The sequence below is a fragment of the Chelmon rostratus genome, chromosome 15 (genome assembly GCF_017976325.1).
Source record: "Chelmon rostratus isolate fCheRos1 chromosome 15, fCheRos1.pri, whole genome shotgun sequence".
NCBI lineage: Eukaryota > Metazoa > Chordata > Actinopteri > Chaetodontiformes > Chaetodontidae > Chelmon > Chelmon rostratus.
This window is the reverse complement of record NC_055672.1, coordinates 8,536,129-8,554,004: the sequence shown is the minus strand read 5'-3', so window position 1 is coordinate 8,554,004 and position 17,876 is coordinate 8,536,129. Positions and strand designations below refer to the sequence as shown.

Here is a 17,876-nt window from a genome sequence, read left to right as displayed (position 1 = left end):
AAAGCCAAAGGTTGTAGCAATGCTACTGATTTATTGACACTGTAGTCTCTGCAACATCTTCACTGTGCTGGGCAGGAGAAAAGACAATGTACAGCAATAGGGTTCAATTTCTTACTAGTTGCAATCATCCCATGCAAACCACAATGTTTTTAGCTCACTGGTGAACATTAAAGGATGGATGCCCCGAGTACTCGCATTATACGGATATACGCGCCGCTCCTCTGGGGCTAATTTCTTCAACATGGCTCCAAATGCCACCAAAGTTATCTGGGTGAGTAAATGGGCGTATTTAATCCTACAAATAAGGTCCAGGTTGTAAAAAACGAAAGTTATCCTTTAATGCACAAAATAAAATAACCTCATGCCTTACGAACACTTAAAGGTATTAAAATTTTCTAAAATGACAGAATGAACCAAACAGGCTTGTCTTGTGGCAAAATACAAATATTTACCAGCATTAGCATTGAACTTGTTTAGCGCCAGCGCTTGTCGTTGGTTGAGATTGGAAGTCTGAATTTTAACTATGTATATTTAAATATGTGAACTTCTGATTTCCGAGGAGGGAAAATGAGCGGCAGCCATTTAAAAACATCCCTCCGCCTGCAACTACTCCGTTATAACTCTGAATGAGAATATGCAGTAAATGTGGGCTTTCAATACGAGTTTAGGAAAGCATTTCCCCCTCAGGCTGACTAATTCCTGAGCTGTAATCATAACCTGCAACCATAATCACGCTGATTCTATGCAGCAGTTTTTACACAGGACTGGATGTGAGATGGCCATGTAATTAGTCTTCTGAGTGTGTATTAGTACTGAGTATTAGCTCGACCTGGGGAACCCTGGGTTGCTCCGTCTGGCCTCTCCATAAGACCCTGCTAATACCACGGCCTGGCACTCTGGGAAACCAAAGGCACCTGATTATTAACAGATTCAGGCCCAGACAGAGTAAAGACATTCAGTTTCCAGCACTGGCAACAGAGGAATCGTGTTTGTTTTCAAGTCTGCTTAATGTATTCATTTTATTTTTATTCTAGAAAGCCTATTCTGAGAAGCTGGGGGCCCCAACCCGACTGAAGCACTAATCACAGACTGGAGTGTGCTGCAGGAACCTGCCTGCAGTGACAGATGGTGACAGGGTTGGTAGTTTTGGCTTGACTCCTCCGGTTTCTACAGGCGAGACCAAGCAGGCACACGTATAATACCAGTTGATCCACGTCAGATAGCGACGCAGATGGGTCAAAGCGGAGACGACGCGGGAATCCCTGCTCCGGGCTCCTTGTGACGCTCCCATGATGCAACCGGGATTATAAGAAACTGACCGGGAGCTTTTCTTCATCTCAATTGACAGAACACTTTCAATTTCCTCTCAGTTCTCATAATTTCTTTTGAATGCATTTAATGCTGGATGGTCATAGTGTTTTATGTTAGATGGACGGCTGATATTTGAACAAAATGTCAAATAAAACCCAGTCGCAGTGTGAATAATTGACCAGCCCGGCCTTTGATTAGTTATGCACAAGAGCAAGAAAATCCTTCCTAATGCCGTGTATAATGAAGACTGTTTAGACCTTTCAAATGAGCCGATGCTGTCAGAGCAACTAAAACACTTTAGCATTGATCTGCTCCAGTATTAAAGCAGACGTTATGCAGTATATAGTTATATATAGCTCAGAAGTGCTCAACAGTGATGGCGCACTTGACTAGACTTGTGCTGTCAAAGCAACAGACAGGCTTTAACATGAGGAGACAGCAGTTAACCATTTTTATTAAGAAAAGGGGGAAGAGGAGGCTTAAAAAGGCACCATGGAGGTAAGCCCAGTTTGAGAGGAGAATCCATTTTTGGTTCATGCTTTTGGGATTAAACAGACTGAAACACTGATTATTTTCTATACTTCAGAGCCTAAAAAGTCACATTTATTATAGAATTCAATATTGTTAAAGTTGTTTTCTTCTTTAAATAAACTGAAATAACCTACTTAAGTACTTCTCTGCACCACTTACTTCAAAATAAGGATGCTACCCAGGTAGTGAGAGGTATAAATATAATTAAACACAAATACATGCATAGAACTGGAAAAGAGTCCTAACTTATATATGTACATTTCTAAATTTTTCATTTATATTAAGGAATATTCACTTCACTGTAAACCAGTGTGTGTATTTGTGCATATTCATGTGTGTCTGTTAGCATTTTATTCTGTTCATATTGTGCTGTTATTGCCATTTGACCTAAAATGTTCTCTTTTCACGTGATTATTCTTATTTTGTTGTTTTATGTTTGACTTTGTTTTACAACACATAAACAATGATAAGCGCTATATAATGAACTTCATTACCACTTTAGATGACAATTGCTGTTAGACACTGGTAACCCAGGGTTACCGATGTCTACAACTATAGCCTTTTAGATCTTATAAGTTAATTCATTCAGTTTTTTTTGTGTCTGACACCTCAAAAGCTTCTCCGCTGGCCAAATTTCTGACCTGTCCTGATCAGGATAATTCCAGAAAACTGGGAGGCTGCTTGTGTGTGTGTGTGTGTGTGTGTGTGTGTGTGTGTGTGTGTGTGTGTGTGTGTGTGTGTGTGTGTGTGCAGAGCTGCCCAGCCTGTCTGCAACATAAGTGACATACCCAACTGAATTCAAATCTATTTCAACATCTGGCCATCCGCACCTCTGCTATCTCTCACGGCTTTGTGTAGTGTGTGTTTATGGGCCTTAGCTGTGAAGAAAACAAACACACAGATAACTAAAAACGCCCCAATCATCAGCATCCATTCAGCATTTCCATCACAAACATCTGCATCGTGTCCTCTTTCTGTGTTTTTCCTTGTTAACAGTCATTTCTTTGTCCCGCCTCAGCAGAAAAGAGACGTCTCATTAGGGCTGAACAATTCATCTAAATATTATCGCAGGAGCTGCAATTTTTTGAGAAAACATGAAAAATAAAGCTTTGTGGTGCTACAGAGATTCTCCAGATGTAAGGGAACAAGCATGTTTGGCACAGACCCCAGCAAATATCACATCTTCGTCATTTATATGTATGTATTTAGTGAAAATGAAATGAAGTAACTACCTTTCCCTCTGAAACTGTGGCTCATGTCACCACATCTGTCCAAATAATTGCAATATGATGTTTTTTCCCCCTTGCACATCATTCAGCCCTCCTTCTTATGCAACCATACTGTGGACATTCAAGGCAGACAAACAGGCAGGCAGGCAGGACGTTGACACTCCCCCACTCTTCCACTTATCCTCCATCCTCGACCAACACATGCATGCTGTAACATCTGCATCTCTGCGCTGCTCTCAACCGCACACTTCCAAGCTTAATCACAGGATTTGCTGTCATAATACATCTCTCCTCTCAAACCCCTGCACCCCCGCAACCCCTCCGCCCAACACACACACACACCCATGACTGGCAGTGTTCAATGCATACAGGAAGTTGAGTCACATACATATTCACACATACATAAAGAAGGCCAGGGTGATTCACAGCTCCTTCTGCATGTCACGATGGCTCTCCTCTCCACTTCCACAACAAACAAGCGCATCAGGCATGCAGCAGGGAGACATGGAGGAATCCAGATGGAGGATTAACCACGGCATTTGCCACAGAAATCGGGCTTTATGCGTCACGCTGGCGTCATTATCAGTGAATAGTCTAATGTTGACGTGCGTCGCCGTCCCGGCTGTAGTCAGGAAGGGGTGGCAGGAGAGGGCTTGCAGTCGGTCCGCAGATTGGTGCGCAACGCCATTACAGACCACCCCACTCTGCCTGGTTCATTCATAAATACCAGAGGATCGCCATCTCACAGCGGTGCCATCATTTCGCAGTCGCAGCGGCCCCCCCTCCCCAACCCACCCACCCATTCGTCTTCCTCCCTCCTCCTCCTCCTCCTCCCTTTACTCCTCAAAGCAATATGATAAACCCAGCACCCTCATATCTCTGCCCTCGCTCTCTCTCTCTCTCTCTCCCCCTCTCTCCTGCTGACTGCCAATATGGCTGTGCTGGGCAAGGCTACAGACAATTCACACGACCGAGGTTATCAAACACAAACGCGCGTCGTGAAAGGATGAAATCAAACCAATAACGAACCGACGAATAAAGCAAACGACATCCGCCGCCCCGGTTTGGCCGCGAGCAGCAGGGATGGCGTGCGCTCAGCGGCCAGCCAGGCAGGAGGGACCGCGGATGCGCCACCGAATACCATCATCTAACCTCCGCGTAAAGATGTGGGAATGAGCAGCGTCTCCGTACCTGGTCGTGAAGTACAGCTCCGCTTCAGGCTCGTCCTTGGTTCAGACGTATGAAAGACAAACGCCGAAAGCGTCTTAAAGCATTTTACACGGTTCATGTAGAGCTCATGTCGTCCGATTTCCAACACCACCACAGCACACACACTCTCTCTCTCTATCCCCCTCCCTCTCTCTCCCTCTCTCTCGCAGATAGGACGTGGGAGGTGCTATGCCCTCTCCCTTTTCTGTCCACACTTGAATTTCTTTCAGTTCGTACACTTCCTCGCGGTTGGATGCCAGCAAAATAAGCTATTTCAAAAGAGAGACTTCCTCTGCAAAAAACAAAACAAAAAACGTCTTTTATCCTGAATTGGTGCAAATGTCAGAGATCATGCGTGAAATACAAGATTCACAAAATACCATTATTAATCCTGAGGCTCATATGTGCTGCCACAGTCTCACTCATATTGAAAAGTCAAACACAAAAGAGCCCTGGAGGCAAAAATAATGATGGTCCCTGAGCAACAAATCACGTTAAAGTCGCCAAACTGATGATATTTAACTCAACAATGTAACCTAAGCAGAGTCCAATTTCATTTCCAAATGATCCTGTCCATGTTTCAAGGCAAATTATAGCCTGCTGAAAGTATAGATCTCTTTATTTGTGCCAGTTGACGAAGAAATAGATTTGAACTTTTTTTTCATAAATAAAAGACAGTTAACTGAAAACCAGGCTTATAGCTGAGTGCATCAGATTTAAGCTATTTCAAGCAAGGGTGTCTAAATATAGTGGAAATGAATGATTCAATGCTTTGCATTTAGCTTTATCAATAAGGCCACACGTGAATTCCGCTTCGAGAGCTTTTAATTTGCCAAGCAAATCGCATCCCCAGTTGTCTGATCCGGGATCAGCACCACGGACAGCGACCTGCTTGTGCTTCAGCACCATGGAGAGGGCCGGGAATTCATTAATACAGTAGTAGTTTATATGCAGTGGTCTATATGCAGTAAGCTATAGCCTGCATATACTGTAAATGCACACAGAGCAAAACAACATGTAACGGGTGGTAAGAGATCACACAGTCGATAGACCAGGAAGTATACCAGCCCAGCAAAAACACGCCCAAATGGATTCGCAACCCATGTTGGCAGACATGCACATTTCATTCGTGTCTTTGAATTTTATAGTAAGTGTGAGGGAGCCGGGCCCTGGTGCTAATAAAGGCCTATGGCCGAGTTAGACCAGGCCTCGTTTGGAGCTGTGTGTCTGTACGTGACGGTGTCACTGTATGACTCACCAACTCGCCGTCCAGGCAGCCTTGTGTTTGTCCCCCTCTGTCGGTCAGGCTGGGAACTGCAGGGGACTTTACAAAGCAGGAGGAGATGGGCGATTACCAGGCGCAGTGGTTGCTTCAGTCGGGAGGGATGATGCAGGGTGAGGCAGGAGAAAAGATTATGCGATAATATGCAGGCGGAGGTCAGTTTAGACAGGAGAAGAGAATGATCCAGGTACTTATTATTCAGAACAAGGCGTACGAGCCTAACCTACAGCCATGCTGATGATTTTACAGCCTGCAAAGTCACCAGCCCTTATTTTCACAAGTCTTCTTACCTTTCTTTCTTAACATTAGCTTATTTTTAATAAGCCTAAATGTGTTTATCTGCAGCAAAATATATGAGTGACATTTAGACCCTATTAAATGAAGTTTTCTAATATTATCATTCAGGTATAAGAATTAACTTTAAAGCCGACATGTAGGGGAACTGTTTTAAGTGGTCTGAAAAATATTACAAAGACTCTACAGCTCTCGGCTCTGTGGATGCACTGGTGCAACACGCTGCTGTTGTTGCATCAGTGCAGGCGTAATGTTTATCTTAGATTAGCCTGTTAGCAAACATTTGCTAACCCAACAGCACCCTTTAAACAAAGCACAGCTGAGGTGAGAATTTCTATAGTTCAGCAGGTGATGTGATCATGAACCAAAGTATTGGTAAAATTTAAATGAGCTAAGACTTTGACCAGATGATGGCGCAAAAAAATCAGGGGGATCACCAAAGTCTGCCAGATTCATCATCTGGGAACCATGAATGTCTTTATACAAACGTGCACAAATCAGACAAACATCAAGTAGATGTTTAATATAACACAGGTTGTGTTAAAACTTTGACCTGCTTGTGGTGCTGCATGGAAATTTTAGAGAATCTCCAAATCGTTAAGATTCATTATCTGGGTATCAGGAGTATCTATACCAACCAATCCATAAATTGTCAAGACATGACACTACATACCAAAATGTCAACCTGCAAAGAAAAGTCAGGAGATCACTTAAGTCAGGAAGATTCATCCTCTGGGTACCTGGAGCGCGTGTCAAAATTGTTAATGAGATGTTCAGTCTGTATCCTGGCAGTTTCATGTGTAATGGTTGTAATGTAGAAATGTTTGTTTATGGATTCACTCCTTTCCTTCTTTGTTCCCTTCTCCTCAGCTCTTCTTCGACTGTCCTAAGCCATTACAGGCCCCACACTCTACACAAGGCCTTGGATCAAACCCCAGCAGCACAATGCAATAATTGGTTTCTGTGTCCAATTTCTGCTTAATCAATAACCCCGTCAGCCACCGGTGGCTGAGGGGATACGCAACAAACACCCTGCAGACACATCTTCACAGCAGCCATTTCCAGATGGGTGCCTTCCCCTCCCCGTGGCGGTGTGTGGCCACCGTGCCGGCTCCATCCACCATTTCCCATGCATTACATCCAGTGCACAAACACAAAGGGCCTCCCTCTCAGAGCCCCTCAAGCGTGAATACTGAGCCAAACACAAATTAAAGTGTGGGTGCTTAGGCTGTCTGAATGCCAGTAAATGCACTTGAGGCTGACAGGTCAAAAGATCAAGTGGATACATAGGATGGGAGAGAAAACGTGCACGGCATTGCTCTTTTACCTGCAAAAAAAAAAAAAAATCACAACAAAAAACAATGTCTGCTATTACATGCCAAAATAACACTAAATCGCTGGTTTATCTGCAGCTGCATCTGCAAATTCTATGTTAAAAAAAGTAGTTCAGAAAATGGATCTATTACAATTTGGAAAAGGGGAACTGAAACTTTTAATGTTTAGAGTGAGATATTTGGCCACCATTTACTATTACTGCAGATAAAGTTCATTAATGAGAAAAATATGGTGCAAAAGGGAAGTAGAACCAAATCCGCAGAGGTTATGTATCCAGAAATACAATTTCCCTGACTCACCCACTGCTATAAAAGAAACAATTACAGAAATCACTGGTGCGTGAACATTGTAATTTGGACCAAATAAAATCCCATTTCCCACTTTGCGAGGACTGACACTGTTCAGAGAGAGGGCACCAGAAGAAAATGAAAGTCGAAAGCCAGACGCTGTTTTTCAGTTCATTGTGGTTCCAGTTTTATTGTTTAGTCATTATGAGATGATAAATTAAGACATATCAAAAGACAGGAGTCACCCAGTTGGATTGGAGACCTTCCAAGTAGTTCAAACAGACTTTAAATGCTGCTTGACACATGCAAGAGCAAGAAGACATTAATGACATGTAAAAGTTCCAGTTTTGATTAACAATGTTTGATAACACTGTTCATGCACACATTTGAAGACAACCTGCTTTTATAACCGTAATGTTCTCAGCCACATGTTTCTGTCACAAATGGCTCAATGAGACATAATGTAGACTTCACAGCCAGTGTTGCTGAAACCTGCAGGTACAAAATCATACTTTTTTGCTTTCACCGTATTTCTTTCCACTTAATTCGTCAAACTACAACAAATAAAATAAGATCACATGAAAGGTCACAGTTTCACCGATTGTCTTGGCAGTACCGACGGCAGTAAACTGATGTGAATGCACAAACAAGCTTTTATTTTTTCAGGTGTGTGAAGCTCCAGTTCATCACATGACGGGTGGGGGATTCATCATCATCATTCGTCATGGAAGCCGGGGGAGGGCAAACCAGAAGCGAAACAACACACACACACGCACACACACAAAACCTCATCCAGTAATTCTTCCAAGTACCCAATCACACGTATGTGCACCCACACACACACACAACACCTTCCCATGTCTCTCACTGGTTCTTGTCGTGGTTAAGGACCTGGTTAACAGCTGATGGAACAAAAAGAAGAAGAAAAAAAAAACACTATGTTTTGCAGTAAAGTACAAAGATTCAAACATGCAACTGATGACTGAATTTGAAGACTGTATTTTTAAAGTGTGAAGTGTGAGGTGTGAGGTTAGGGCTGGGCAATAAATACAAACAGACGTTATGAATGACATAAATTCAGTCACGGTGATACATTTGATAAATTCATCTCTCAAACTCTATAAGGATAAACCAGCCAGTTTACTGTGTGGACACATTTCATATGTCGAGTATGCATTGTTCCAGCTGGCTGTTGTAAGCAATGTAGTTATGTGTGTCCGTATATTCAGTATGAGCCACAGTTCTTCAAGAACCAAGCAGAGTTCCTGAGCAGGCAAAAGTGAGCTACAACTTAGCCCAGGATCTGTAAACTAGTGTCTCTAGACCACAGTCTGGAGGCTGAAACAAGTCATATCAGATGCAGCAGTTTAGTAGCTAAGCTTTTGTAGAAATAATTTCAGGGTGGGGAACCTCTAGCCTCCGCGGGGCAATTTGGAAATACAAAAAGCAATTACTTTTTTTCAGCAATAATGTAAAACAGTAAATAGTAGACTGTAGCTTCTCAGCTCTCTGCCTTCAAATGTGAAATCATCTGAAGCAAAATTAAAGCTGTGGCGAGTGCAAATGGAAAGAGGTAACACTGTGCCTACTCTGCAAGAACAAATGTCTGCTGTGACATCTGAATATGCTCATGAGCATGAAAACTCCTCACTTGGTGGGAGGTTTCAGGACCTGAAAAGTGAACAAACAGACCTGAACATATTTGCTATGCTGTTCGATGTGCTTGACAACCTACAACATGAAATCATTGAGATGCAAATCAACAACCTACTACTGGGAGCAGCTCTTGTATAAACTAACTCCTGCAGAGACTCAGTTCTGCTCAAGACTGACTTTCCTAAACCTGGAAAACCAGCTGCAAGTAGCATCATCATCATCACTATCATCTGACAGCAGACGCCTTGGCAAAGAGAGGCAGTTCCAGCCATCACAGAGGTTAGTGTGATACATATGATGAATAATTTAGTATGGCCCTCGAAGGATGTAATAAAAGTTGAAATGTTGCCCACCCCTGCTCTATAATATCTGGCTGATAGAGCTGAATAACGCTATTGAGGCTAATACTTATTCATTCTTATGTGATAATCACATGACATGTAAAATAGAGCTGATTCCACCTGGATTTTCCTGTTTTAGCAAAATTTACCTAAAGGAGTTCTTAAGTACTGAATATGTTTCATTAATATTACTCATAAGTCACAATTTAGGAGTTTTGTTCACTGTTCTTCAAAGATAAGAGTTTCACTGTGAGGACAGATAATCCTGTGCACTGTATTTAATAAGATATCGTTCATGGTTTTAGGTGATATCGCTCAGCCCTGTATAAGAAATGATGATGAAGTTTGTCTGTTGTGATGATATAATGCTGCGGGGCATACAGTAAGTAGATGTGGCTGTACTTGCATGTATACTGTAGGTGTCTCACCCTCCTTTGTGATGTTTTCAGTTATGTCCTTAGCCTTGGAACTCAGATCGCTGACCATAGTGTCCATGGTAGCCTGGTGTTTCAAGAAAAATGGCCGAACCACACGCTTGTACAAGATGTCAGAGCCGTTCCACGTCACCGGAGCCATGCACCATATCAGGAACACACACTGAGGAGAGAGCAGAGGGCAGATCTTAGATATGCTGCTGTGTAACCTTCTGTCCAAAGTGACTGATTTTTGTGATAATGAAGTCAATAATTCTGAGTTTTACACTATAAGTTAAAAAAAGTTCTTCATTATTGTCTGACATTTTATAGGTGGACTAATTAATCAATTAATAATAAAAAAGGTTAAAAATCTGCAGCTAATCGATAGTAAAAATAATTGTTGGCTGCAGTGCTACAATACACAACCTTGTGCACTGAACAAGAGAAGTGTGCTGTTGTATTGTTGGTGTTACATAACAGGCCTAATTTAATTTACCATCTCATTGCACAGTATGAGACATTGTTTATTAATCCTATTTCCCCAGGATTAAGTTTATTCATTCAAATCAAACCATTTTAATGAAGCCAAGCAATGCTGACCATGGCAGTTAGGCTGAAACAATTGGATAATGAGGTGATTTTCATTGGTCAAAGCTGGACTTTCTGACATGTGGGGTCATTTACAACTTTACTCAACTCATTATCACAAGCTCATCTCTCAGGTCAAAAGGACATTAAATGTTTTGAAATACTTTTTCTGTAACTGATTGAGACTGTAGTGTCCCAATTCCATGGTACATGCTAATTATGCACCTTATGTACAGGTTAATACTAGTCTTTAGAGTATGTAGATTTTGCAGTTAGAATACAGGAACAACATACTTCGTCATTAATATTCTTTATAGGTTTGACAACATACTTGCTGGATGTCAATTATACTGCAACTTTGGCCACTTTCAATTACACCATTATGCTAGTTTAAATTGTATTTGTTTTTCCAAAATATTTCTAGAGGTGTCTTACCACCAGTCGCATTTCATTCTCACGTTTTGCAGCTTTGAGTCACACCTCTGTGTCGTTTGTTCAAGGCACTGTGGTACAACAATGTCCATCAACAGTATACACAAAAGTGTTAGCCTGCATACTGACATTCTTTAGTATGTTTAATTTTTTTTTTAACTTTTCTAGTTTGAACACAATACATGATCCAACCCACTTTGAATAAATCAGTAGTATGGATTTGAGACGCAGCACATCTTTATACAATGTCTCACTTATTTCACCATTACAAGATAAGTCCACAAGAGTGTGCTGTTGGAAAGCTACAGTGTTGAGAGGCCCAAAGACATTCACTTTCATGTGATTCAACACCCTGTGACTTTCTGTGGTTTCACAGTGAAGGCAGACTGAAGTCCGTTGTCAACTTCATACAGAGAAGCTACAGAGTGTGAACAGTCAAATAAAAAGCATAAAAACACAGCACCGAACATCACCCATACAAAAGCACCCTTCAAACTGAAAGGCCTGCCTACCTTGCCAGCATAGTAGAAGGGGAACCAGAAGAGGAAGATGTCAGAGAAAGCCTCGACAATGCTGAAGAGTCCATAAACAACCCAGTAGGTCAGCCACTGTGTGTCATCCTCCTTAACATTGCTCTCGATGGCCTTAATACTGAATGAAGGGGAGGACAGGTTTGATTCAGGAGACTGATTAATTCACAGTGTAAACAGCATATAAATATTAAAAAACAGAGTCTGAACTGCATGTGATGGATTAAAGGTTCATGAGAACTAGGTTTTCATGAAAGCACCAGGATGCATTTGAGGGTGCTCATTAAAGGAATTCAAAAACACGTTTTAAGAATACATTCAAGGTAAACAGCTGATCTCAGTAGTCCATAAAAAGAAACTACTCTACTCTCAGTTGTAGTAGAACATATTTTGCCCATTTTTCCTTTTGTAAACACAATATTTACATGGCAGCCATTTTCCTCTGGCTGGGTGGGAAGCACAAATGCCGTTATCAGAAGGATAATGTCGTACTTCTGTGTTCCAGGTTGCATGTTGTATAAACGTAGGAAATCTGACAAATTGTTATCATTTCATGATTGCATGATCGGCAACTGAAAAGACAATGGGTAGTGAAAATCCGAATGCAAAGCAATATATGTGCTTACACATTAGCTACTGTTAGACAACAAGCTGATGTTAGCATTGCTAGCGTTACATGATATGGTAGGAGAGGCTTAAATCAATTTATAAATATCAACGCACATCTTGGACACATTTAGCCTGGCAGTAAAACGCACTGGATATGATCAGGCCTTTAATGTAATGGGACGTGTGATGCTGTGTGAATATGGTCTACATTACAGCCAAAGTGACAGCACACATTTTGACATGCTGTCGCAGGAAAAGCACGGGTGTAATCGTCGATATTTAATGATTAACAATGGCTGCATTCCATTTAGATGTGTCAATTCCAAAGCTCTAGTTGTGCATACTGGTAAACAGAGCCAAAAATATAGATAAACTTGCACTATAAAAATATGTGTCCATCAAGTAAAGAAAGACAACCTCAAAAATACATGAGTTTATCACCATTTTACATGCATTCATTTTACACATATGGTGTCATTTTGGCATTTCTTGAAATAAGCTTAACTTCAGACATACGAGAAATACGCTGGATAGGCGAAGCCAATCAGGTTGCAGAGCAGTGAGGCTCCATATCCAAAAAGAAGATAGAGGCCGACAAAACTCAGAAAACCTGCAGAAGGAGAAAGAAGAGGGTCAGCAGTGATGTAAGAGAAGAAGGTGGGACAGGAAGGGGAGTGTGAGGTTATCCAGTTACTTGACAAACTCGTCTAATGTCAAGCCGCAGTCATTTGCTGTCAGCAGAGTGTGTCTGATAGCAGGTTGTCAGGACAGCACTTTACCAGGATTAGGAGGAGCACTAAACACAAGTCAAATAGTGCTACTCAAATCCAGGTAGCAGCTGACATTTAACACACTTCAAAGTTGACACAGTCTTGTGAAGCACCCTGGACTATACTGTACACCTCAAGTATGTGAGAGATTCCATTAATGGCACTTGTTTTCAATAACTTAAAACAAAATGTGTATTACTATTAGTGTATGTGCAATATACAAAGGAAACCTAACAGATGCAGAGATTTCCACATATACTATGTATACAGTATGTTTGCTATGCTTAAGTTATAGTTTCATTTAGAGCTGAAATGGTCGATCAGTCTATTAGTCAATCCATAGACAATTGATCAGCACTTACTTTCATTAAGTAGTAATTCTCAACCTCAATCAAAAATGTCAAACGTTTTACTGGTTCCAGCTTCTCAGGAGTTCAGATGGCTCAGTGTGACAAACCATTTGCTGCTTCGGGTTAATAAAATATGATCATTTGTAATAAATTATACTACAACTATACACAACTTCAGCTGAAACAATCAGCCGATCAATTACCTATATAAGGTGACCCAAAATGACAACCATATTTTCAGTTTCAGCAACCAAAAGCTGATGCCTGATTGCCAACATTGGCGGCCACTTTTAAAAGTTGGTGTTGAGCTCTGTTTGGATTGGTTTGCTTTGTTTTGAATAACACACAAACACACCCCAAAATCTGGAAGACGATCAGCTCTGTGTGATCTGAACTGTTTGCTGCATACTGCATCTAAATCCCTCAGGCTTAAAAATCTTGCTGTTCAGCAGGCAGAAAGAAGCTGACATCAAAGCAAATACAACATAGTCTGAACGGCATTTTAGTCAATCAATTTGTTCCATAACTGATTGATTTCTCCAGGTTACTCTGGTTCTTTCTTAGATTTTATAAAATGCATACTTTTGCTTGACACTCAATCATAGTTTTTCATCTTAAAACACTCCCAGGCCTAGAAAAACAAATCCCGGACCCTTTTCACAAATTTTTTCTCTGGGGGAACCTTCATGCAAACCTGGTTTAGGGCAAAACAGGACAAGAGGAATGACTGTGCAACAATCAAGCAGTTGTAGATGTGGCTAATTCCATGCTGTCATAATATCATTCAAATTTAAGCAGAACAACTGCTGATATAAAATGTCTCTACCACCCATTTCATAACCATAATGAAGTCATGTGTTATCTAAAGCACTAAAAGTCGTTGATACTGTTCTCACCATTGCCTGCTCTTTACATCTCATTTGTTTGTCCCAGCTCATATACAAATATCCATGCTTTTTCCCCTGTCTACTCATCTCTTGCCAAGAAAGGCAAGACTGGAAGAACTGGTTGAAATGGAAGACACTGATGAGACAGCGGTTGACATAAGCAGACACTCTGTACAACACCTTGCGTAGTTTATGATTTTCATAAACTGACATTCCTAATTAGTCAGGGATGAATAATAAAAAGTTGCCTGCAGGGTCCTTTTCACTGTAACATTTCCAAACCTGCATGCCATATGGCTCTATTCTGTGAGTAAACAACTCCTTCACTCTTTTAGAAAAAGAGCAAAGGATCCATGTGACATAATGTGGATTTTACAGACTTAGTTGAAAACACATGTCCATTTCATGGAAAAACTGAAAATAAAGGCATGAAAGCCATTACACAGTTGTGTAATCCTGTAATGTATGACTCAGACTACTCATTAGAGTTGCAGAAGTTGTGACACAGCAGAAAATCCACTTCCTGTTAGCATCAAATCATCACAAATATCTAGTGTAAAGGGTACGGGGCATGAGGGGTTGAAGCCTGCCACTTAGTCAGTGAGTTTGGGAGGAGAGATGAGACCTCTTTACTCCAGTCAGCAGCACATCAAGTCTTTGCACTTCAGAGTGTCACGAGAGTCAGCATGAACTTGAGACGTCTCTCAGCTGAACAGCAGACAGTTTAAGGGACACTGTTTTGCAAGTCTGTTGGACAGACATGCCCAGAGCAAGGCAAAGGACAACACAAAATTATAGTGAGCCAGAAGGAAAGAATTTCTTGTCTGCAACCCATTATCAGTGTACACGTTTGCAACAAGCCTGCAATATGGCCAAAGTGTGAAATGATTGGCTTTTGCCCCATGAACAAGCAAACCATGCACAAACAAAACAGTTCTTCAAATAGGAAAGGCCATGATATAATCTGGCTGCTTCTAACTTCCCTCAAATGCAGGGTGGAGACAAGTCGAACTGTATTTGCATACAATCCTAGTATTTGCTCTGGAAGCCAGTTTGGTGGTGTGTGTGGGACAAAACCATGGACGTGTTTGAACACAGCTTCAACTGACACCAACTGATCTGTTTTCTTGATTCATTTGTTCAATTAAATGTCAGAAAGCAGCAAAAAAGTGTCCAATACGGTTTCCCTGAGTCCAAGGTGACATCATTTAATGTCTTGATTGTTTGGCCAATAGTCCACAAAGATATTAAATTTACAATCAGAAAAAAAAAAAAACAACAGCCAAGAAAAGTAGCAAAACTTGAAAGAATGGTGCCATTTTGCTTAAAAAGATTAAATGATAAATCCATGATCAGAATTTTTGCTGTTGCTCGACTTATTGCTTAACCAACTTATCATCTCAGCTCTAGTTTTGAGAGTGTTTCCGTTACATAATTCAAGGCAACTGCATCCTAAGCCAACTGCAAACTTTTATTTTTCAGTTGCTCAATGTCTCATTGCAAATGTTGGTCACAGTTCTTTAATTAACACATTTACAGTATCCATATCAGAAACGTTTTGTGTTTATCATTTCTCTATTATGTTAAAAACAAATCTGCCAATATATTGTGAGCAGACTTTTTAAACTTTAAAATATCAACATGCCTCCAAAATCCAATAACAGTCAGGCTATAAAGTTGGGGCGATCTCTTTATTTGGTGTTGCAAATCTTAACAGAAAATATCAAAAATCTTCAGGGCTATTTGCAAACATGCTTGCGATCCAGGTCTGATATAGTGCAGCTTAAACACAGACAACACTTTTCTCCTACAGCATTAAACATCCAAAGACATTCACATCCTCTGTGACCTTGAATTTGGTTGTTCGAATGCATACCAATGTTATGTTGCAAACACACTATTTGTGTGGGTCAATTTTGAGTAAAGACATGGTTTGAAGGTAGGTCACCCTGGCTAACGTGCTTCCTGTTGGTGAATGGCACTGCCTGAGGCGAGGACCTTTATTGACATCTGCTGTGCAAACTGACAGAAGAGAGTCAAAACACAACACTCCTATGAGTTGACAGCAGCCTGTAGTTGGATAACCAGTCATCCTAGAATCTGCTGCCATATCTGACATGCACTGGATATTTCAGGACATGGTAAAAATACCCCCTGGGACCAGCTGGTGGTGGCCCTGGGATATTAGAAGCTGTACAACAGCAATATTTGAAATAGGTGTGTGTAGGGTGGGTCAAACGCCAACTCTAATCTTCTTATAATCTCTGTAATGTAGCATAAAGGTCTGATCTGGATGAACTTTGGTTCTGGATCTTAAGAAGGGTAATAAAATGAGCAGGCTAACAGTGCCACAGGATATGAAACCACACTGAAAAGCCAAGTACTCATGCAACAGTGTGACCACAACCGGTTGCCAGTTGCAGTGTGACTGGCAATTTATCAGCTAGCATAAAAAGCTAATGTGGGCTTATTTGCTAGCTAAACATGAAAAGTGTAACTAGTTTTTCGGAAGGGACGTTAAGCCCAAAAGTAGGTTATCAGTTCGGTTAACAGTTATCTCCAGCATTTTAAAGTACAGTCGAGCATTTGAGAATGTTTAACTAATGGCTCAGCTATTTCCACCGAGCCGTTAACTTACCCAAGGCGATATACTCTCTCTTCACTCCCGTTTTTTCTTCCAGCGTCGCCAACTGATCTGTCACAAAGTTCTTCTCGTGGAGCAGAGTCACGAAGCGCTCCTTAAACTGACTCATTTTCGGCCTTTCCTGGGCCTGTGGCCGACACGAACCGCACAGAAAACAGAAGAAACGTTATTAGGGCCGACGCTCGGGTGGTTTCTGTGATTCCCGGAGGTTATTTAACGACCTTTGGTTCGTGAATGTGCCCAAAAACTTGCCGCTGGACGGTTGCTGCTGAGTCCGCCGAGAATCCGTGGCAGTGGGGGAGGAGTTTGAGAGTCGTGCGCTGACCAATCACAGCGCTCCGGTGTGGAACGTTCACTGCGGCAGGTGATCGAACAACGGTTTGTTCTGTGCGGCTGGAGACAATGGAGGAGGAAGTTTGCTTTGTGGATGAGAGCCCTCTGTAACATACAGAAACATTGTTAGTGTTAGCATTGTTTTATCTGCTTCAAAGTTCATGGCTGCACAAACCAGATTCCAAAAACGTTTGTACGCATTACAAAACATGAATAAAACAGAATATTCGCTGGGAATGCAGAATTGTTTTAGTTTTTGTTCGTGCAAAACATCTCCCAGAGGCTAATTTTAATGGTTGAAACACATAGTCACTGCTTTTCCATGAGCAATTCCACGACACCAACTAAGAAAACAGGAAACAATATATTAATAGTTTGACCTCATCAGCTTCATTGATCTTTGTAAATATCTGCTTACGCTCACGTTTTAAAGAAGTTTGGACAAAAACAGCAAAAGACTGGGAAAGTTGTGGAATGCTCCAAAAACACCTGTTTGGAACATTCCACAGGTAAACAGGTTGATTGGTAACAGGTGATAGGATCATGATTGGGTATGAAAGGAGCATCCTGGAAAGGCTCAGTCATTCACAAGCAAGGATGGAGCGAGGGTCACCACTTTGTGAACACATGACTGTATAAAGGATGTTACTGCATGGACTCAGGAACACTTTATAAAAACATAATTTTGAATTGTTGTCATATTTCAGACGATGACTCTGTGTGAGAGACCTCAGCTGGATCTGAGAACATGTGACAACACTTTTTTTACACAGCACTACCCCTCCCAAATCCAGGGTGGAATGTAAATAACTATATTTACACAAGTACTGTACTTAAGTAGA

The 17,876-nt window shown here is 41.3% G+C and overlaps 1 protein-coding gene across 2 annotated transcripts; it reads right to left on the bottom strand.

Annotated features, from left to right (window-relative positions):
* Window positions 1–7,640: 7,640 nt before the first annotated feature.
* zgc:101744 (uncharacterized protein LOC541409 homolog) lies at window positions 7,641–16,987 on the bottom strand. Of its 2 annotated transcripts, XM_041954467.1 has the most exons (6): window positions 16,923–16,987; window positions 16,696–16,828; window positions 12,567–12,660; window positions 11,424–11,562; window positions 9,904–10,072; window positions 7,641–8,380 (listed from the first exon to the last, which is right to left on the bottom strand). In XM_041954467.1, exons 2-6 carry the CDS (start codon window positions 16,808–16,810, stop codon window positions 8,343–8,345), a joined length of 555 nt encoding a protein of 184 aa, XP_041810401.1. In that variant the 5' UTR covers window positions 16,811–16,828; window positions 16,923–16,987; the 3' UTR covers window positions 7,641–8,342. The 2 variants fall into 2 exon arrangements, with proteins under 2 accessions (XP_041810401.1, XP_041810402.1); XM_041954468.1 differs by having other exon boundaries at window positions 9,882–10,072; window positions 16,696–16,985.
* Between the last annotated feature and the right edge of the window lie 889 nt (window positions 16,988–17,876).